The following is a 23,130-nucleotide window of genomic DNA, read 5'->3' as shown; positions in this document are numbered from 1 at the left end:
GTCGAGTACACCTTGCCATCAGACTCTCTAATACCCAACCCATCACATATATCTCACATTGGACATTTAACATGGCAATCCTGCGAGACCCCTATCCGTTCAAAGCATATCTGCATCCCTGGACGAATTTATCAATATAAACACCATCACACTAGTCGGGGATAGCTTAAAAGCCCAGTTGAGGGGAAAAATCACTGGGTTTGTTTTAAAAGTGCAATCAACACATTTCAAAGAGGCATCACCCCTTCAGAGAACTTGGTCCTCAGGATGCCTCTTCTAACACAAACATGATCCCAGGACTGATCAAAAACTGTCTAACCTGACTGGCGACAGGACAAAGCCACACCAACGGATATATCAAGAAGTTTCATTCGCCTCGCAGCATATACGCATAAAGGGCCCCATTCATGGAATATTTGCCCGGTTCAACATGAATTTGCACAGCTGAAAAGTGACTTTGCACTGCCAACACAAACCCTGATTCATGAGAGGTGCAAAGTGTTTTTTTGCCGGGCAAAGTCTGGGTAAAGTCATTTTCTACTGCAAAAATGACTATGCACAGACTTTGCACTGCAAAAATACACTTCACAGGACTCCATGAATCAGGGATTTTGTCGGCAGTGCAAAGTCACTTTTCAGCAGTGCAAATTCATTTTGAACCGGGCAAATATTCCATGAATCGGGCCCAAAGCGTATGTTCTTTCAGCAGTCTTTCCCGAAATAAAGACTCTTTAGACATCCCATCATATCGAACCATCCTGACTCAGACACAAAGATGTGTGCGAAGCCTCTGGCAAACTGACTATCCCAATTCATGGTGACAGTCACTGCTCAACTGCAACATGGGGTATACCGGTGGAGACATCAATACATGAACCAGTATTGCAGTTATTCTATGGACGATGACACAACAGTCGCTGCCTCCGTACTTAATGAGGAAATAGCACCTGGCTGGGTTAAATGTATAATCCTCTTGGCATCCATGAGTATGACAGGCTTTGCCATATTATTTATTAACTGGATCCAAAATCTATACACTAATTGATGTACTTAAATAGGTTTGAACAGACCTATATTTCCCTATGTCGATATCTAGTTGGACTTCTCAGAGTTGTCGCCTATCATCTCTGCTTTTTTCAATATATCTGGAAACGGTATTGCCTCATATTGTGGGAAAAGCACAATTACCCACAATAATGTGCAGGAATCATTTTTTTATCCTTGCATATACTCCTGATATTGAGAAAACAAACAAGTTCCCAAGTCGGGAACTCACGTCCCCTGCACACTATCGTATGTCTGTAATACCAGACCATTAATTCATATTAATGGTCTGGTATTATAAAATACTTAGAGTCTGAGTATTGTGAATGGAAGCGAGTCAGTGTGTCCAGTAATTTTCGATAACCTACTGACATGTTGTTGATGTCTTTTCATTTCACTCCTCTAAATTATTTTGCAGGTTCTGTGAGGCTATTCATGCAATTATTTTTTTTTATCCACATTTATTTTATAACCAGAAAGTCCACTATTTTCTCACTCTGGTATTGCCTGAGTATCCTGTGTGCTTGTGCCTTAATTATGACAATATCGGGAGCATATAAAGAGAAATGTGGACAGTGGAAGCACACCCTATTGTCAGAAGTTTGAAGTAATCTAGAAAGTATTTGGCTGAAAGGTTACTAATTCAGGAATAGATTTGAGGTGCAGAGGAGAGAGATGCAACCTTTACACCTAGGTTGAGCTAAATACAGAGAAAACAAACAAGTTCCCAAGTCGGGAACTCACGTCCCCTGCACACTGAAATACCAGACCAATGATTCATATTTTAAATTCACAATATTTCAGGTAAATATTTATATTACATATATTAGAGAAGAAGCAATTTTGAAATAATGATCATTCAGTCAAATTAGGTCACAAGAACCAATCTTCATTTTATTCATGATGATGTAGTCAATGAGGGCCCAACGCATTTTGAGTGTTACGCACTCTTCATCAGGGGCAATTCAATTTCTGGGAAAAAATTATATACAATATTTACATTCAGTATCAAAAGGTAATTTCAAATCAACCCTTAAATTATATCAAAGCAGCATCAATTAATTCTAAGACCTCAGAGTGTTCTAATCTCATAGTCCCAAGGTTACAGTATATAATTGCTTCACATTTTAGTACAGTAGAAACAACTCTTCATCAAAATCCATCAGGATCCAAAACATTGGTCATATTATGGCTAGAACAGCTGAAAAAGTTTATCAGGAGGAGGAGCCTAATGAAAAATTACATTGTGATCAGTATGCCCATGTCAAATTAGAAAGTAGAAAATAAGGTAGTCTAACCTTGTGATGTTTTATATAGGATACTTCTGTATTCAAACTGTTGTATTTATCTCTGGGATGTGAGACATGCTCATGTGGGGAATAATACACTCTATACTGGAAACAGGTTCCTGTACGTAGAATAAAAGGGTAAACAGGAGTGACTGATAGACTGAAAGTACTCAAAAAAGTAAAATAATTAGCAAAACACTGACTTACAATAGTCTGCGGGAAATCACTTCATAAGATGGTTCAAATGAAGATGGCGAGCAAACAGTTGCTAGTCTCTGGAGTGGAGCGGGATCTAGAGAGAAGATTAGTATGGAGGTTGAGGCTAGTGACTACTCAAGGATGAGTATTGCAGCTTCAGATATATGCCTTTAGAAGGAGAGCTCATTTGAGCAAAGAGTTCTTGCCTCAAGCGTGCAGCGCTGCAGAATGAAATCAGGATACCCATGAGGATGTCCGACTCCATTAGCAACACCGTGTCATGTTATATACAGTGTTGGATGGTGTTGTCACCACGCACATGCGCGTGTGACGTCTATGGTGGGAAGTACGTGAGAAAGTCCACAGAGAAATTACCATGAATTAGTCATATCTTAAAAAATAAGCAAGGTAGGATAGCGTTATCATTAAAAATGATGGATGATGTACTACCCTGAGAAGTATCCCTGGAGAATAATCTTGCGGGTGCGTCGACCATTGTTTACACAATGACTTCATCACGCTGGAAAGCGGGTGACGTCATATGTAAACAAAGCGTCACCCGCTGGTCTAACCAAAGAATCTAGCTGTACGTTAAGAGTGTATGGTTGTATGGAAACTATGACAACCTTATCGATCCTAATCTTGTGGCGTATTACGGCCATATACGTACACCAGTTTTACTGAAGAATCTCCAAGGTAGTGGACTAATATGATGGAAGAAAGTGTAGGGTTAATAGTAGATAAAGTAAATATGGAGTAAACTACATCTCATCAAGAAAGCGGACCTGATGAGATGTAATATTACATATCACATCTCAGACTCTGCAATATTAGCAAAATTGTAATTGACCTAAGTGTATCTTTCTATTCAGAAGCCCTGCAACATATGTACCCTCCTATATAAAAGAGGACGGGCTCGTCCAAGTCTACATGGTCATTTCTGGGCACCTGATACACTTTCTAATTTACCAGAGATATGTGATCGTTAAATTCTCAAACATTGGTATGATAATAGTTGTAGATTCGAGGCCAACTAACCACAGGATTGGTCAAAAATATTTCTCACAGACATATTAATATTTGCAGGAGAAACTGATATGCAACATTCCTTAATATATCTTTTTCTATCATTCATGCGATTTACAAATGGAGCAAAGTTGGACTTCATCATCGTTTGCACACTTACAACCTGGGGAACAAATGTACCAGCGCATTCACTAATCCAGATTTATAGATTGAAAGATATCTATATATGATGTTTGTTGAATCCATCTCAGCTGTGCATCACATGACTATCACTGCAAAATATAATTTCCATCATTTTAAAGTTGTCTAAGTCTTTCATATACTTTCTCACAGCTTCCCAAGTGGGGATAAATAGGAGCTGAGTCCCTGTTCATGTTCTTTGACTCCCCAGTAATTGTCAATTCTGTGATAAAAGTGGTATCAAATTGAGACCGATCAAACAAGACCCTGTCGTGAAATCAGCGAGACTGGCCATACTTAGTTTAAATAACAATAAAAGAGATATCAAATAAGGGGTCATTTTCATTATAAAATCTTTGCTAGGATTGCAGTTGCTAGGCTTTGGAAAGGCTGTAATTGACCATCCTTCGAAGCATCGAAAACGAAATGTACAATTGCTGCTTTCGGGGTCTTATTACAAGGATGCGTGGATGTGTTTCTCTGCAAAGGGGCCACCTGGTACCCACATGGGGACAACATTACAATCATCCTTCTACTACTTTACAAGCAGGAAGAGATAGAACTTGGTAAAATGCATTTCCTTTGCTCTTGTATTCTAAAGATAGGTTCTGCATGTTTAATTTTGCTCTTTTCTCTCTACTCCTCTAACCTCACTGAGTGGCTTTCATGCCTCTAGCTTCTTGGTAACGGTAACTATACGGTGTAACCACTACTGTTAATCCTCTCTATACCTACAGTTCATGTCATCATAATGTCAACCCCTCAACTGCTGAGATCATGTCTGTGAGATTCCTGCCGCCCGAGGCATTGCTGGGGGGGGGGCTTAGAGGGCTATAGCCCCGGGTCTTTTGGTTGTAGCCCTGGATAGAATCTCAGCGTCTGCAAGGAAAAGGCTAGCTAGCCCCGAAGTCCCGACAATCCCGACATTAGAATAATCCCTGATCTTTTCCAGACCTAACTACACCCCTGCCTGCCGCTACCTTCCCAGTGCTAAGACGTGGCAATAATGTTCTTGCTGCATTCCTGGTTGATTGCACTCAGCACTGCAGAAAAACGCATTGAGCAGCAAAGAGGTTAACACATTAGAAAACAAAAGAATGGCTAGGCACTTGTTGCACAGGACACATCACAAGGTGTGTAGAAAGACATGTATTTAGTCACTGTGCTTCCCCACAGCAACGTTTCTGATGTGTGATTTGAGGCAGAAGCGGAAGGCCAAGTCATTCATGCCCAGGCGTTGCACAGGGACCTGCGACCTGCCTAGATCAGATTAGTATAAACCTGCAAGTGCTGAATTTTATTTGAATTTTAATACTTTGCCATTTCCGGAAGTCTTTGACTGCCTAACTACTAACGTGTTTGTGTGTATTTTGCCTGTTTCCCCATTCAAACCCACCTAAGAAAGCTGAAAGACTCTGTACCTGAGGTTCCTCTGGCAGCTTCTTATCCATTATTGTGTTGGTGCAAGGGACAGATCTTTAGCTTTGCCTGCGCATTGCGCACCACCGCGTCCTAGGCTTCTCTTGGATCATCTCAGCATTTGGTCTTGCCTCCAGTTCCAACTCATAGATTCATATTATTAACGCAGCTCATTCCTTATCTCTTCACCTCTGAGCTTTCTGTTCTCTTTGGATTGTACTCCTCTTACTGAAACTTATCTAACAAAATGATGCTCTAACTTTCTGTCCCCGCTCATCTGATGAGCTAGGTGGCGTGATAGTATTCTGACGTAGCATCAGTACCAACAGTGCATGCATATGCTTCTAGTTGTTTGTTTTAAAAAGAGAAGTTTAATTGAATGACTGTCTAAGGAGAGAATATTTTCTAGTGAGCACATTGTAAACTGTATTTGCATTTAAAACGTATTTATAAACTTTAAATGTTTACATTCATTTAGCATCAAGGCGTGATTCGGTCTGAAACTAGATACCTAGTTTGTGTCTGCAACCTGGATTCCTCTTTGACATTGTGCGAGTGACAAGCGAAGTTCTAGGAACTTCATATAACATCTATACTAGTGCTCGCGTTCCACTAGGGACGCACTCCCGATGCGACACAGACCAAAACTGGCCCGCGTCAGCACAAAGCGCATATGCGAAGCCTGTTTAGGCCTGTTTGCAGCCTAATTTCGGTGGATCGGCGAACTACGCTGTTCTTTTTTACCTAAGACAAGGCAACACTCATCTTTATTGCTCATGACGTGCAGGTCTGTGGCAATATGCCCACGACTCACTATGATGGGAAGTGTCTACATAGTCTGAGAAACCATAGGGGGAAACTTCCTCTTCACATCTTGGACAGAATTCGTAGGAGGGGAATTGAACAAAAGGGAACAAAACATACTCTTATCAAAGGAACACCCCCCTGCATACATCACGCTTAATGCTGCATTACTGAACACCAGGTCGGCATTGGCTCCTGCAACTGAGGTAAACACATTAATTGAAACCCATAAATTGGACATTTTATTTTTAACAGAAACTTGGTTCAGAGACACCTCACACGCTGGCTACATAACTTAATTCCTGAGGGTTATTCTATTAAAAAAATGAATCGTCAGTCAAAGATAGGGGGAAGAATTGCAGTTATTTATAGATCCCACTTAAAAATCTCAAGTGGGACAACGCCTGCGGAAATTGGAATGACTTTCACTATGTCACCAAAGCGCTCTGTGAAAATATTGTAGGCATATTGGACCCCAGGCCCCACTACAGTATTTCTAGAGGGCATTGATTATTATCTTACAAATACAGGAAGTAAATACAAGGAGCTACTTTGTCTGGGTGACCTGAATATCTGGCTGAGGCCCCAAACTAAGTCCTCTCTAAACAGCTATGGGAAATATTGAACCATCACGACCTGTCAGCATTAACAAAGTCAACCTCACATAAATCTGGGCACTGTTTGGATGTGGTTCTTGCCAGAGGGAAGGGAATTTACATGAAAAATACAGTACCCATTTTATGGACTGACACTCACTACTTCAGGCTCTTTTCACTTAACGCAACTAAACATATAAATCACACATCCACAATTAATGTTGTGGAGCTGATACATAAGAGAAAAGACTTAGACAGAATACCTCGTAATGAGTTAAGAGACGTGCTGGGATTTTTGTGACCCTCTCCAAGAATGTGAAATCCTCTTTACACAGGGGGCCTCAATGTGCAACATCTGTACTATGTATGCCCCTTTAAGAACAAATATTCATAAGAGAGTCTCCAAAGCCTGGTATACCAGACAGCTATCAGAGCTTTTTTGACAACATATAAACAACTCGAGAGAAGATGGTATTCCCCAAAACTCCCTGAACATGCCAATATGGTAAAAGCAGCCCTGACACATTATAAAAAAGCACATTTTAAGGCAAAATCTGACTTCTTGGCAGGGAAAATTATAGCAGCAGCCAACCACTCTCAAGAATTGTTTAGAGTGATAGCCAATTTTGTAAGTCCAAGTAAGATACTCCCTGCAAAGGAACCTTCAACTGATCAGGCAAATGCCTTTAATGCCTTCTTTATGGATGATCCAGACGAAGATCACGACGATCCAGAAAAGCATTATGCTTCAAAGAGAACAAGAAGACGTAGCCTACCCTAGTCCCCTGGACAGGAGTATTATGCTAAAGGAAGGGGGAACTCCATCAGTCCACCATTCTCTTTTACGGGAGTGTCAGAAGAGAACATCGTTACCCTCCTGACGTCTCTAAAACCCACTAATAATCGACTTTTTCCCTTGCCTGCATATGCTGCAAAGCGCATGGCGTCAGACTTAACTACATTTGTGACTAATTTTATAAATGCGTCATTTAATCAGGGGATTGTTCCAGCCGACCTGAAACTATCGGTCATCTCTCCTATGTTGAAGAAGCCAAATCTGGACCCAGATGACTTTCAGAACTACCGTCCCATTGCAGGTCTTCCATGGCCAGGAAAAATCCTGGAAAAAGTGGCTACATCACAGTTCCAGGACTATATTGAAGAAGTGGGCCTGTTAGACCCTTCACAATCAGGATTTCAGCCCAAATTTGGGACTAAAACAGTGCTGAATGCGGTATGGGACGTGCTATTGCAAGCGGGAAACAACGGTAAACTATCCGTACTTGTAATGCTTGACCTAGCCACAGCATTTGACACAGCGGACCATAGTGTTCTGCTGGAACGCCTAAAAAGTACGGGAAATGTTGAATAGAGTGATTTGAATGGTTTGTATCCTTTCTGACTGGGCGCAGACGATTACAGCTGGGGGGTTCCCTGTCGGAAATTCTCCCACAACTTTCACCCCTCCAGTTTAATCTGTACCTTCGCCCACTGATGGACACTCTAGGAAAACATAACATCAGTTTTCAATCCTATGCTGACGATACGAAGCTCTATATCAGACTTGATGACGCAAATGACTCCCTCATCAAGGTGGGTAGCTGTCTGGAAGAAATAGGGGTATGGACGGGTTTAAACTGGCTGCAGCTTAAACCAAGTAAAACTGAGCTGATTCTTTTTGGACCAAAACATTTATTGGAGGCGAATAGCAGTCCACCCCACCTTTGTTCTTGGGCTCAAGACTGAAGTATGTGTCCAAAGTAAAACATTTGGGGTGCATCTGGCAGAGCAACCTGGGCTGGGATGGACAGGTCTCAGCAAAAGTCCAGGCAGCATTTTATAATATACGGCTGCTACGACAAGTTTTCCCATATGTGCCTGAGAACGATTGTGCTATGGTGGTAGGAGCTCTAGTGAATTCGAAATTGGACTATTGCAACAGCCTTCTCGCTGGAGCCCCTGCCAAACAAATGCATCGCCTACAAAATGCACAAAATGCAGTGGTCAGACTAGTATTTGGGGTATCGAAATGCACCCCAATCTCTGCTCTTCGCTGCTCTCCTCATTGGTTAGCAGTGGAGGATTGTATAAAGTTTAAGATTGATTGTCTTGTGTTCAAATGTATGACTGGCCTGGCACCAAGTTATCTGAGGGACAAGCTAATACCATACCAATCAACTAGGTCCTTAAGCTCGGAAGACAAACACCTGCTTACTATCCCCAAGACAAGATGCTTTTCCAAGGGAGACTGTAGATTTTCCGATCTCTAGCATTCCAGCTGCTACAGATTGCTGCTGGAACACAGTAAAACAGAAAACGAATGGTCTCCAACTGGGCCCGTTTTGCAGCTAGAACATATTGGCTCCCAGACAAGAGCAGTGAAACTACGATAAACAAGATATTTTGGGACATGCAACATATACATTCATAGAAGATACTTGTAGTCGACACTTAGCACTTTTTTTGCTTCTTTGCACTGAGTCAGCACTTTATTACACTTAGCACCTTTTTGCCAGCATTTATGTACTGAGTTAGCACTTTATTGATTATTAGAGAGAAATACAGCCACGACCCATATGAAAAATATGTATAATATGGGAAGTTGGCTGGTTATAAGGTTGGCAATTTAGTACCCATTTTTTAGGGTTATTTACACAGGAAAATCTCCCTCACATATATAAACTTTACATTGCTCATTCATGCAATATTGAATTGGAATGTTTTAGAACTACCAGGAGTTTGTATACATTTTAAGATGAATATTTTGTCTATTTTTACGAAATTGTGTGTACTATATCAATAAAATATGAATATATATAGCAATTACCACTGACCAAGCTTACCCTTTCTTTCACCTGCTAGAGTCTATCGTATACACATCAAATGTGCCTGTTGTTCTGTGTGACCACTTTACTTGGTTTTTTGATGCTTCATTCGAACTATGCCAGTATCCTGGTGGTAGAGCTGCCAGGATACCGGCAAATGTTAGTTTCCGGCACCCTGTCCGGCGGCATTGCCGCCGGATTACGGGTGTCAGAGGGACTGTGTTAACCCCCATTAATGGAATCCCATAGGACTTGCTGGTTCTGGTAATAATGTTTTTTTGCCGGGAGTGTGCCTGGCTTACCTCCACCTTTTCTCTGGAGGTAACCCAGGTACCCCACCAGCAAACCCGGAATCGTCTGGTCTGGTAAAGTGCTGGTATCCATGAATACCAGCACTTTTTTACCAAACCGGCCGATTCAGAATGACACCCAATATTTTTGTTGAAGTTTGATGCATAGGATGTCCGCCTCCTAGTTAATCTCGGTCTTGCTGCAGCTTTCACCACCATGCACTTTAAAATCTTTCTATCACATTGTCAGAAGTTACAGGAGTCTCACATCCCTTTTGCTCTGTCAACTTGAACTGATGGGTTTAAAATCTAGGCTATTGGTGGATAGTAACCAGGCCATGTCCTCAGAAGGGCAGCTAGTGGTCAGGGCAGTGTTTTCCCACCTGCACAGCAGAATATGATCTCTGACTTCATCCCAAAGAGGCTAGAGCCCTAGTTGTGGGTACCCTTGTTAATACTTATCTGGATTATTGTAATGGTCTGTTGGCCGGGGCTCTGGCTTTTTTGCTAAATGTACTTCAGATCTTGTGACGCCATTTTGCCTCTGAGAAAATCTGTCCACTGGTCGGCAGTTGAAGAAAGCAAGGTTTTATTTCAATATCACTTACTTATTCCTTAAATCACTGTCAGGTGATGCTTTTAAGTACCTGGCCTGCAAACCTGAAAGCTATTGTCTCTCAAGGTCTCTTGCCGACCTTCTTGCTAGTGGTGCCCAATCTAAATGTTTTAATCTGAACAGATGGGGATTTAGCTGAGAAGGCCTTTTACTTTGGAATAGTCTTCCATATGCATTAATTCAACACACCAGCTTTATAATGTTTCAGAGCAGTCTAAAACAATTTCTGTTCATGTTGGGTTTCTGACCGTCTGTCTGTTTCCATTTGCTTTGTCAGGTGTCATGCAACAGTTTAATTCCGTAAGTGTTTGTGCCTAATTAATATTGTCAAACAGTTAATCATAATTTGCAAAAATGAATATGAAAAGAGTTGCAGCATGGAGGGCACACTGAATTATCGTTTTCCCAACATGTACAACCAAGCTTGAATAATGTGCAACTCAGCAGTAGGCTTAAAGTGTAACTGAATGGATCCTGCCTTTCTGAAACACGTTTGTCAACAACATGATTTTATCAGAGGAGTGGATCAGCTTCCAATTTATGGAACTTCCAATCACAACTAAAATTAACCTAGGATCCCCATTTACAGTGCCAGTCTCCTTTATGATGATAGATAAATAGAAAACATATGTTTAAGATTGAATTGCTTGAGAAATATTGCAGTGTTATTGTGATTCCACAGAAATGGCATATTTGCTTTTTTGAAAGACAAGAAGAAGTAATACAGACTTGTTGGGCCAGGAATCAGAAGACAACATATGGTCAGGAGCCTAGTTTGTAAATCCCAAACCTATGTGGGAATAAGAAAACACCAGCCTATTATCTCTCTTTTCACCTCTGTACCTTCCCCATACTGTTCTTAGCGTTCTTGAAGTTTTGATGTTCATTTCAAGATCCTCAACAAGTTTTGTAATATGACCCTCAATTTTACTCATCCTGCCTGTTTTTCATGCATTGGAATGTTGCTCTTACTGAGCTATCCTATTAGATGATGATTTTATGGACATTTGATTAGTTAATGTTTGTTGTCGTGTGTTATCTGCCTTTTTTTCCTCAGGACTTAAGGTACTAATTTGTATATTAGTATACCTAGAAAATCAATTGCTCTTTTTCAGCACCACCAACCTCTTAGTAAACTGATTCCAATTCCTCCAGAGGACCTTTTCCCAACCCATAGACAGGTTTTCATTCTCCTCCTACTTGATCACTTCCATTTTTCTATTTGAGAGTCTCGAACACTCTAGCGTACAGGCTTTGAGATCCATTCAAAAACGTGCCATCAGATTTGAAGCCAGCTACAACTAAATACCCACATAACAACCACACCACACAAATGCACTGTCAGCCGCTAACATACTTAAACTCTCCATTAATTACTCACAAGCTCCCAGGCACAAATACACACTATTACTAAAAAACAATGAATCTCCCTTGATTAAGAATTACACCATTGGGATCAACATGTCCTCAAACTACAACCAAGGTAATCCGCTGGGGAAGATGCTTATTAACATTTACTGCGTCTAACTGCCACACCACACGAGAAACGTTCTAACTTAGCTCTTTCCTTTTTTAATACAGCTCTGTCCTTCATGCAGGCCTGTAATCACCTGAACCAACACTAAGCCAGCACTGGGGTTGTATCTATGAAATTCAAACTTCCTCTCAATTGCAAACTGCCACTATCAACCTTTTTTGTCCCCCATAATTATGATGCTCCCACCCATTACAAATGTAATCCCAATCCAGTCAGGAATGCCCTCCTCCACAGATTTGTAGGGGCAAAACTGAATCCAATCGACATGCTTAAAATATGAAACGTTTCTCTCCCAATTGTTTTCTTTTAAGCACTCACGTATTCTTGTTCTACTCCCAACGGTGTCTGGGTGTCATTTGGTACTCTGTCTCTCTTCTAGCATTGGCCCAGTTATTTGAATCTGCCTCCTATTATCCCATACTAGTGATATAAGTAATGGGTAATTGATTATTGCTGTCAATCCTCCAACATGGGTGTATTTTACAGTTTGCAGATGGCCCCTGATTTGCAGTTTCTCTTGCATTTCTGCCATTCGAGTCCCAACAAACAAATCAAGAACTTTTCTCTGAAGATCCTAAGTCCACATCTGGAAACCTCTTATTGTAAAATTGGATCAATTCTATAGAAATGTAGATAGTAGGAGCCTTGTCTATATCAAACATTATGCATCTGGTGTAATTAAGTTTGCTGCACACATTCAATATTCTACTAAATACATAACCTCTTAGACAAATCTTATATCATCATTGGCATGGTAAACTGCAGGCCTTTCATGCAAGGGCCCAGTCCACTTTCTCAAATGTCGGTGTCCTTCAATAAAACATTGCTTTGTTTTGCTACATTTTAAATAAATAAATGTTCTTTCACTGTTGAAATTGATTTGCATTAAAAATGAAATCTTCCTGAAATTGATTTCAGGGTGTTTGATTCATAGGTTTCTGCCTCCATGGCAAGATGATAAAAATCTTAAAATCGAATAATTTTGTAGATTTTCAGTTTATTGTAACAAAATTTATTTTAATATTGTGTAAGAACATCACATTGTTTCACTATGAATGCAGAAGTCTCACTTTATCCCTCAAACAGCATATTTTCATCCATATATTTAAGTTCTGCAATTTATCTGTATTCATTCACTAAAACAACGTCTGTGGTACAAAACATCTGTGCTGTTCACGTTTAGAGACAAAACAAGGATAAATAAAGGGAAATAAGTTGCAGGAAAAATCAAATATTACAATTGAACATATCAACATATATTTTCTCATTGAGGTGTAATATAATATCAGGAATAATAACGTAATAAATCCCACATTTTGTTAGCTGTCCATATTAGCATTTATTCCTCTTATTATTTGTTTCTTTACATTGACACTTTAGCAGGCACAGGCACGGCCTATGCATGGTTGTTTAAATGTCAGGTTAGCACAACAATTTAACTTGTTATTCATCATAGATAAGTAGACACATTTTCCGTGATCCACATTTTCAAATACCCTTGAGTTCTGAAATTTAAAAAAACCTGATGTAATAATGATTTGCAAACTTGATTAAGTCATATATTGTTGATTTTCTTAAATATACATTCCATTGGTGTCAATATTATAGTCTGACCAAAATATGTTAATAAAAATCAATAATATACTTATGGTATCTATCAATTTTGTAAAATGTTGAAATCACAAGAGCTGAGATCCTATTAATATTTGGCATAAACATTATTTGATTCTTCAATTGCAACATTTATTAACCAACAGAATTATAACTGTCATGGTCTGTGTACTGTGCCAGGAGCCAATGGAAAATGGAAAGGTACAAAATATGCCTGAGCATCATGGTGCAGAACGCCTGCCTCAAACTTTATGCATGCAGGGCTTGTATGAGTGAAATAAATAGAACAAACATAAAAATAGGTGAGGTAAGAACCAAAAGCTCACCCAGTGACTCTGTATTCCTGTCTTTTGCGATAATGCTCTCTTGCATTTTCTTATGTCTCCCTCCTTTAGAGCTCCTTAGCCAACTTAAGGTCTTGTATACATTTTGCATACGTTCTATCTCGTGGTAGAAGACAGGTGTATCCACCACTCTTTCTGGAAATAAACAGGGAGCTTATTTAACAAATATTAAGCAACCATGTCTGACAGTAAGCATGCTCAATGTTGCCAAGTGTGAAATGTGCAGTGAAATGTGCAGCCTGTCCTTCTGCACAAGACTCAGAGTATCTCTTTAAAGATACGTTTTGGTTCCTACTATTGTGTAGCTTATCGTGGTTAATTTTCATAATAGGGTGCAGGATTGCAAAGGTTATATTTGTGAGTTCCCATATGGCAGAAAACCCAAGTTGCTGTCAACTACTCAAAATAACATAAGAACACAGCTACATCTCATTCATCACTTAAAGATTCATAGGCGAAGAGGGAAAGCAGGATGTGGTATATGTAAATAAAATATTGAACACTTTATTACAAGAATAAACAAAATACATATGGGGATGATTTACTAAGATAAATAAGTAGCGCACGTAAGACTACATTTACTAAACTCAAAACAAATAGTGTAAATAGAACCTAAGCTATTTCTGTTGTAAGTGCACGTTACACAATTGTTTTGTAAATCAGCCCCATACATCTGTAGATGGAGTGTGAGCTAGGCATGTGACAGTCTCTACAGGTAACTGACAATCTTTTTATTGTTTAGCTGATATTTCAACTTTACAATATACATTTTTATACAAATATTCAACACATAGTAAATACATAAAAACAAATTACCAAATTAAAACTGACAATCTAAAAAGCATAGAATTAATGTGTCTAATACTGACACTTGAACGAATTAAAGGCTATTTTAAAGGACACTGCAGGATAAATTCAATACAACACTAATTAAAACAAATAAGAAAACTAAACTCAAGGTAAAGAATTTTAACTATCCAAAAAATAATAAAAGACCTAATGCAAAATCATATACAAAGGGTAACCAGAATTAATTGATACACACGAATGTAGAAGTGCTCATAACCCAAATAATTATTTAGACAAATCCAACAAACAATACAGATACATGTTTTCCTGAATCCATGAATGAAGGTCAAGGTCTACACAACCAACCGTTCATGGTCCAGCAGTAAATGTCGACACCAGACTCACTGCCTCATCTGAACCAAATTAAAAATCATTTCAAAAGTAGAGCTCATCCTTCTGTACAATTCCCTGCAGTGCTTGTTTAATTAGGGGTTGTCTTATGGAGGCAATTCATACGTCTAGTGAACTGTGAAATTACTTTTCTCTTGGGGAGACATAATCAAGACTTCTGCCTGAATGTTAATGCTGTGAATCAATCTTTCCCAAGTGCATAGTAGTCTGTTCTTACAAGGTAAAGATCCTATGCCAGTATTGTTACAACGCCCTGGGTATGTGGTAAGGTAGCTGAGGGCCTCAATAATGGTTGTATTCCCATATGTGTGACTTAGATAAGAGCTGTTTCATTTTGCGCAATATTGCAGTCACACACAGTGACATATTATGTTTCTTGTGTTATTTTGTTGTTCAAATGCCCTGCTACCCATCACTTCCTCTTTTCTCTCGCCTTGTAAATTGTGCGGCCAGTTTATTGTATATGTGCAACACGATTTCTGGGCAGATTGACTATGGTCGGCAACTGTAGATTAGCAAGACATCACTATTTAAGCAATACCCTCTGCGGTGGGAGTGCTCTGCCTGCCAGTAACCCCCGTGGGACTAAGATATGCTGTCCAGGGGCTGAGCAGGTTGTCCAATGCCAGGATAGCTTTGCTGCGTAGTTCTGAAATGGCAAAGAGGCTTAAAGTGAAAAACATAATGACTGTCAAGGGTATGCAAAGGTAAACTACCCATAGTACCTTCTCAAGTCCCATGGTGGCCATGAGAGTGCCATGGTGGGCAGGCTGCAGTGGCATGAGCCATGTAAGTGGGGATCAGCAGGCTGTGGTGGTCAGTGGGGGTAGTTGGGGGAGAGTGGGTACCTGTTGGGGCTGAAAAACGAAGGGGCTGGGTAGGTGAGAGAGATAAAATTGTGGCATCAGGGGCTGACAATCTGGGCCCATACTAGGAAGTAAGATCACTATGCAGAGCTTCATATTGGCTGGGACACCGGATGATGTCACGGGATGGATGTTAATTTATAAGTGCGTTTTGTGAGATGTGTGAAACAATATGTATTGAGCTTGTAAACGGGAGTTGTTGTTGCTCTTGATGCTGGTGACTCACTGCACGCAACAACCTGGTATAAACACGTGCTGCCCTCATATTCTTTCTGATGGTATGTAAACATGTTTTTTAGGAAATCCTTTGAGTTTGAAGATGTTCAGGCCTATCGGTGCTTTCTAGCACAAACAAATCATCAAACGCCCCCTGAAGAAGCCAACAGAATCTCAAGATCTGCACTTTATCACACCTTATCAGAGGACAACATATACGAGGACATCATGTGTATGTATTTGCATTGTGTACAGTCATTTCATTAATGGATCCAGGGCCCTAGATTGTAGGTGCAAGATCATTTAAATGTAACTTACATTCCTAGTAGAAATAGTCTATGACCAAATTATTTTTAATGAGTCTGACGTCTGTCAGATAACTTTGTTTTGGGGCAGGACGAAGGTTTTAATATTTGTTCTGCACAACTGCTTTGCTCATTTTCCTGACCATGTATGGTCTCAAAAATATTGTTATTTGTATTATCAATAAGGCTAATAATCGCTTGTTTCGATATATCGACTGCTACAATACTTTACATGTTCATAGAACCGAAAATGACCGCCAATGTTTTCATGCGCAGTGTATTAATCTTGGAAGGGTGAAAGGCTAAACAAGTATTCAAACAATATTCAATTTCATATTTTATATGTAAGAATGACGTATTTCTACTCTGATACTTGAATAAGATAGGAAACCCTTCGAGGGTTATCTTTGTTTGCTTTTGGTGTTTTGCAGACATACTCCTACGCCCTATCCCCCCATTCCTCCACACTGCATGGAAGCCCCTTGCTAAGGACGGGAACATAACCTTTTTCACACAAAACACCATTTCCCCTTTAAATGTAGCTGCGTGCGGAGGCGTGGTACCAGGTGCATTTGCTGCCCTGACTCTGCCTCTGGCACCACACGTCAGTGCTCTTTTCCACAGTGATGGGAGCGGTCCTGCTTCACCTGCGCTGGTGGTTGCAGCCTTTTTCCTCTAATTTCACGCGTTTGACCTTCCCCTGGGATCCAGTGTCCCATTAATCTCTTTTGACTGTTAATTTTTGAATTCCACCAATTTTCTACACTGGCCTCCGCTGCCTCTCCCTCCGTGGCGCATGTCGGCCAAGGCGGGCTTCAGTAGGTGCCCCTCGTGCGACGGGTACTTTCAGGCATCAGACCCACACGTGCTCTGCTTGCAGTGCCTTATGGAGGATCACGGCTGGGAGGACTGTTCAGCGTGCAACCTGCTAACACCTTGATCACTAAAGAACCCGCTTGTGAGGTGGAGGCAGCTCTTCTGCAGGTCTTCGCCCGAACACCTCAAGGAGTACGTGCCCAAGAAAACAAGGCCCAAGGTAAGTATGCTCGTTTTCTTCCCTGGGAAGACCCCGTGTGAGAGGGGTTGCTCAGATCCTATTCCCAGTGAAGGCACCAAGGCTCCTAGAGCTACCGATCTACCGACCGAGGGATCCAAGGATCCTCCCGAGCCAACGACTGAGGGGCACAAGGGCTCTAGTACCGGGAAAAATCCTGAGGGGCTGTGCTCTGATACCGGGCTTAGGCCCGTGGGGGTGCCTAGATTCAGGAGCACTACTAGGACTTTGCCTGAGGACGGCAAGTTTCCCAGGCCCACACCTGAAGTGAAGAAAGGGCCCAAACCTGCGCCAGAGGGCATACAGGTGGAGGCACGTGCAAGTGCTTCGACGGACAAGCGGTTCCCATGGTTGCCAGTCTAAGACAAAATTGCGGCACCGACTCACAAAATGGTGCCACACATGGAGGCACGCCCTTCCCAGCCAGAAGGGTATCAGGGGGGCACACCTCCAGCACCCATATAAGAATTTGCTCCACGGGTGGAATGGTCACCCATGCATACGCCCCATATGCCGTGGTATACAGCCTACCCGGTTCCCTCTTTGTCGATGCATTACACAAGGTGAGTTATACATAGTTCAGGTATGGCACGGGCAGAGCTCAGCCTACCGCCGCAGTAACCCCTGCAGCACCTGTGGCTCTGGTCCATGCTTCTCCGGCATGAGAGGAGACAAATATATGTCGCTGATGAAGTCTCTACAAATGGCAGGCATTTCGAAGGGCATTATTAAGGAAATTATTCTGCTGGCTCTGCCTCATCCTCTGGCCCTGGTACTACCTCAGCCTGCACCTGTTCTTTTGTAGCCCTTGGCCATGGTATTCACTCTACCCCCTCAGACACCAGTGCTGCCTGTGCCAGCTCCAGCACCGGTGCAGCCCACCACCCTGGTACAGTCTCCACCACCTCCCATGCCACAGGTCCCGGAGATGCTGCCAGCGGCCCCGCCTGGGGACAGCATGGATTACGGAATGCCCAGGGACTCAGGGGCTATGGACCAGGTGGACACGGATAAGGAGGACGACCCCGATAGCTCAACTTCAGCTCGGGCCTTCCATGACAGGCTTGCAGGCCAGGCAGAGTATCTGCGTTTCTGCCAGCCACAGCCACAAAAGGAGCAGTCCGAGGCAGAGGTCCTTGCAGAGGTGCTGACCATCAGAGCATCCAGCAGGTCAGGCATTCCTTTGCAAAAGGACGTAGAGACACTAGCCAAAAAGGGCTGAGTTAAGCCCGACTCGACGCAGCCCACCAACAAGCGCCTGGATGCTAAATACAGGCAGGCGGAGGGGGACGCCCTGCTGCTAGTCCACCAGCATTCCTCTGTCATAGCGGCAGCATCCATGTTTGCCAAACCGCAGGCCTCCACTTCTTCCACGACTTTGGATGTCTATGGTAAAAAGGGTATCCCTACAAAATATCCCCACCAAAAAAATTGCCGTGCATTTGGCCGTTTGTCTCGCCATAGGTGATATTTTTGGGGAGGATATTTTGTGGGAGTGTGGTTTGCGGGGTGTCATCTGCACATTTTAAAATAATGCTGGGGTTGTGGGGGTGTCCCCCGCAGGGTCCATGGGTCAATATTGCCGCAAAAATAAGGCGATATTTTTGTATTGCAATATTTCTGCAGGGATATTAACTCATGGAACCGGTAAAAAGATGTACTCTTACGCAGGGCTTCACCTCAGACAGGCAAACGTGGATGCTATGCTGGTGGCAGCTAATCAAATGCTTTGGAGGGAGATTGCAGCGTTCCTTCTGGATCTGATGGTACACAAGCAGGCAGCTTTCAAGCCCGATTAGTCAAGGATAAGCTAGTAGCACAGGACATCATGGAGTCCATCGTGGCCCACATAGATACAGCATGTAGAGCCATCTGCATTGCCAGTGATATGCGGCGGTCAGCTTGGATGAGGGCCACCAAATTCAACCCAGATGTCCAGGAACGCATTCTGAATCTACCCTTCGAAAGAGGGGATTTATTTCATTCTTCAAAAGATGAAGAATTGAAAAAAGAAAAAGACAAGCTTGCAAACCGCCAACTCTCTGGTCATCCTTGCTAAACCAGACGTGAAATCTTACTGGCAGGTCCAGGAAAGGATGCACAGGGGGCAGACGTTCGGGGCTTCCGGGGCTTCCAGGAATGCAGGACATGGCAACCGGACAGGTCCCCAAGCCTGGGCAGGCGTAAACAGCAAAGGACCTCAAACAAGGGCTTGTACCAGTGCCCCTTCTCAGCACCCGCCTTGGACAGGAAGAAGCAATGAAGTGTGCCTCAACGTCCACACTTCTCCAGTGGGGGCCAGGCTTGCTCTCCACATTCAGTCCTGGCAAACTTATTTCACGGATCCGTGGATCAGGTCAGTGGTCACACACGGTTCCGTCTTCCTCTTCCCCTGGCTCCCCCTGTCTCCCTGCATCTCCCTCAGATCAGGATACCAACTCTCCTGCGGAAATCTTAGCGCTCATATAGAGTGGTGCAGTGGAGCAAGTTCTGCCCTCGCAGAGAGGATCAGGATTTTATTTGTGAATTTTTGCATTACAGAAGAAGAACCATGCTTGCCTGTGAGTGGTCTTCGATCTGTCCTTCCTAAATCTTTATCTACCCCTCCAAAAGTTAAAGATAGTTACGCCAGCTCTGATTGCAGAGTCACTATGTGGGCGAGACTGGACATGCTCTCTGGACCTAAAAAAGTGCTCATCTTCACATCCCTATCTGGCAGCCTCACTGGGCCTTCCTCCATTTCATTGTGATGGCCGCCACTTTCAATACAGAGTATTCCCGTTCAGGTTGAACACAGCCCCTCCGATATTCACTAAGCTGATGAACTCGGTGGCGGCTGTCCTCAGTTCAGAGGGCCACCATGTTTATCCATACCTGGATGACTGGTTGGTCCGGTATGTGGGGGAGGGTTCTCCAGGTGCTCTACAGGATATGGTGCTCAGGGTTATAGACATCTTGTACGAGCAGGGGTTCTTCATCGACCAGAGCAAGCCGCAGCTGCAGCCCACCCAGACACTGGTCTTCCTTGCACTGCTGTGGGATAAAAGGTGGCAAACGATTTTCCATACAACAGAGAGGATTTGGGTGCTGAGGCCAGCTTCTGGCCACTTTCTCAGCAGAACGACAACCACAGCCTGGTGGATCCAGCACTTGCTGGGTATCATGGCAGCGTGCCTGCTAGCTATTCCACATACAAGGCTCAGGATGAGGAGTATACAGCTGCACCTAGTGGCCTCATGGAACCAGGACACAGACTCCCAGGCAGCAACCGTATCCATCCCAGAGTCTCTCCACCAGGATTTGGAGTGGTGGAGGCAGGAGGAGAACCTTTCGGTTGACATTAATTTTCTCCAGCCAAGCCAGTTCGGACGATCACTAGCAACTCCTCGCTGAAGGAGTGGAGTACTACCCTGGGAGACCACTAAGTACACGGGCTATGGTCGGACAAGGACAAGGCCAGCCACATCAACCTCCTCGAGTTGCTGGCAATTTAGCTATTTCTATGGGCATTCCTGCCACTGGACAGTCTGGTCTGCATTCAGACAGACAGCTCCACCTGCATGTACTACATCAACAAGCAGAGGGCCACCAGGTCACCAGCCCTGTGCATGTGGGCCATCCAGGTGTGGGAGTAGGCATTAAAGCACAATATCCACCTGTCTGTGATCCACCTGCCGAGGAGTCCATTCTGTAAGTGGACAGGCTCAGCAAGCTGGGTGTGTTCAACTGCGAGTCCAGTTATGCCTGCAGGTCCTGTCAGAGATCTTTCAGAGGTGGGGCCTTCCAAGGTTAGGCCTATTTGCCATGGAAAACACAAAAGGTGGCACCAGTTTGCCTCCCGGGTGGGCTGGAGCAGAGAATCGCTGGGAGATGTGCTACACCAGCAGTGGGACTGCCTGTGGACATATGCGTTCCCTCCAACCCCGCTGATACACAGAGTCATCTGCAATGCCATGGCGGCGTGGGCGTCAGGCTCATTCTGATTACTTTGCGGTGGCCAGCCAGACCATGGTACTCGCAGCTTGTGAGGCTAGCAACACAGGGTCTCATCCCTCTGCTGGTCCGGGGACCTCCCCTCCTCACGCAGTAGGGGGGCGTGGTACACCCAGCTCCAGAGAAGCTAGGTCTAGTGGCCCGATTACTGAAAATGTAACTCTGCAGCACCTGCCTTTGTCCCAGAAGAATCTACAGATTATTGAAAGGGGAAGGAGTGACTCCACTAGGGGTCAGCACAAGAGCAAATGGACCGGGTTTTGTTAATGGGTGAAGGACAAGGAGATCCTGTGTGTTACACACTTAATCAAGTGCTATCATTCTCAGCTCACCTAGTGGAATCGGGGGTGCAGGTCGACACGTGCCGGATTTACCTGGCTGCCATCAGAGCATATAGGAACTCAAACAGTATGTCTTTCTCTACATCTAGCCAGGTGGTCAAGAGGCAACATACAGGTTTAACAAGGTTGTACCCCCCCTGTCCATCGTTCACATCTGGTCTGGGACTACAATGTGGTGCTGGGGGCAGTAGCGCATAAACCGTTCGAGCCATTGGCATCAATGGACATTAGACTGGTCACAATTAAGACTGCCCTCCTAGTGGGGCACACATCAGCATGCAGGGTCAGTGAGATACAGGCCCTGGTGGCATCGGTGATATATACCACCTTCCATCGGAACATGGTTTTGCTATGCACCCATCCTTCGTGCTTGCCAAAGGTGGTGTCTTTCTTCCATCTCAACGGGGAGATGGTGCAACCGAAATTCTTTCTGAACCGGAGTCGAAGGCAGAAGAGGCCCTACATTGTTTAGACATGAGAAGTACGTTGAGGCTCTATCTGGACAGGACTAAGGGTTTTTAGAAATCAGATGCATTGTTTGTCACATTTGTAGTTTTGAAACCAGGTTGTCAGGCCTCCGAAGCCTCTATATCAAGGTTGGTGGCGGCTGCCATTCAGGAGAGCTACAAACTTCAGAACAAAGAATTGCCAGCAAATCTCCATGCCCATGCAGTTAAGGCAAATGTTACAGATGTGGCTCTCCAAAGGCATGTGCCCTGGCAGACTATCAGCAAGGCGGCTACTTGGGCTACACCTTTCACCTTGTGTAAGCACTATTGTTTGGACAGCAGTGCATGCTCGATGTGGCTTTCCGGCAAGCAGTGCTAAAAAACGCGTTCTCTTAAGTCTAAAGACATCTCTCCTCCCAGGACGTAGGAGTAATTATAAGTTACTCACCGTAGTGACTAACGTACTCCTAGTCGATAGTCCCCTTTCCTCCATGTGACCCTCCTTCCTCCCTCCTAGTAAGAACGTGGTTAGGCTTAGATCAATCTGGCAGATGCGTAAAAGGGGAATGGGGTTTTGTGCTGGAGGGCAGGGTCAGGGGAGCGCATGCTCCTGGTACCACGCCTCCACCACGCCTCCAAGCAAAACAACATTTAAAGGGGAAAGGCTTTTTTGTGTGAAAAAGGTTCTGTTCGCGTCTTTAGCAAGGGATGCCCATGCAGTATCGAGGAAAGGGGACTATGGACTAGGAGTACATTAGTCACTACGGTGAGTAATTTATAATTTCTTTGAGTAGTCAGATTTCACCACAATGGTGCCTTTAATGTCACCCGGACAGAGTGCCAGCCACTCAGTTTCCTCAACAATGTTGAAAGTGGTCTTTAAACGGGGCACTAGCTTAATCGACATACTGAATAATGCAATACAGT

General features: G+C 43.3%; 1 protein-coding gene across 3 annotated transcripts in view; it reads left to right on the top strand.

The window, feature by feature from the left end:
* Positions 1–23,130, top strand: part of DENND2C (DENN domain containing 2C) — a 463,255-nt gene that overhangs the window by 245,906 nt on the left and 194,219 nt on the right. For all 3 annotated transcript variants that reach the window (XM_069633399.1, XM_069633398.1, XM_069633396.1), the window contains exon 3: positions 16,145–16,293. In XM_069633399.1, the coding sequence (XP_069489500.1) occupies positions 16,145–16,293 (149 nt within the window). The remainder of the gene's footprint in view (positions 1–16,144; positions 16,294–23,130) is intronic.

The sequence above is a fragment of the Ambystoma mexicanum genome, chromosome 13 (genome assembly GCF_040938575.1).
Source record: "Ambystoma mexicanum isolate Mex_15411 chromosome 13, UKY_AmexF1_1, whole genome shotgun sequence".
NCBI lineage: Eukaryota > Metazoa > Chordata > Amphibia > Caudata > Ambystomatidae > Ambystoma > Ambystoma mexicanum.
The sequence above is the reverse complement of the archived record's forward strand: the minus strand, read 5'-3'. Positions and strand labels throughout refer to the sequence as shown.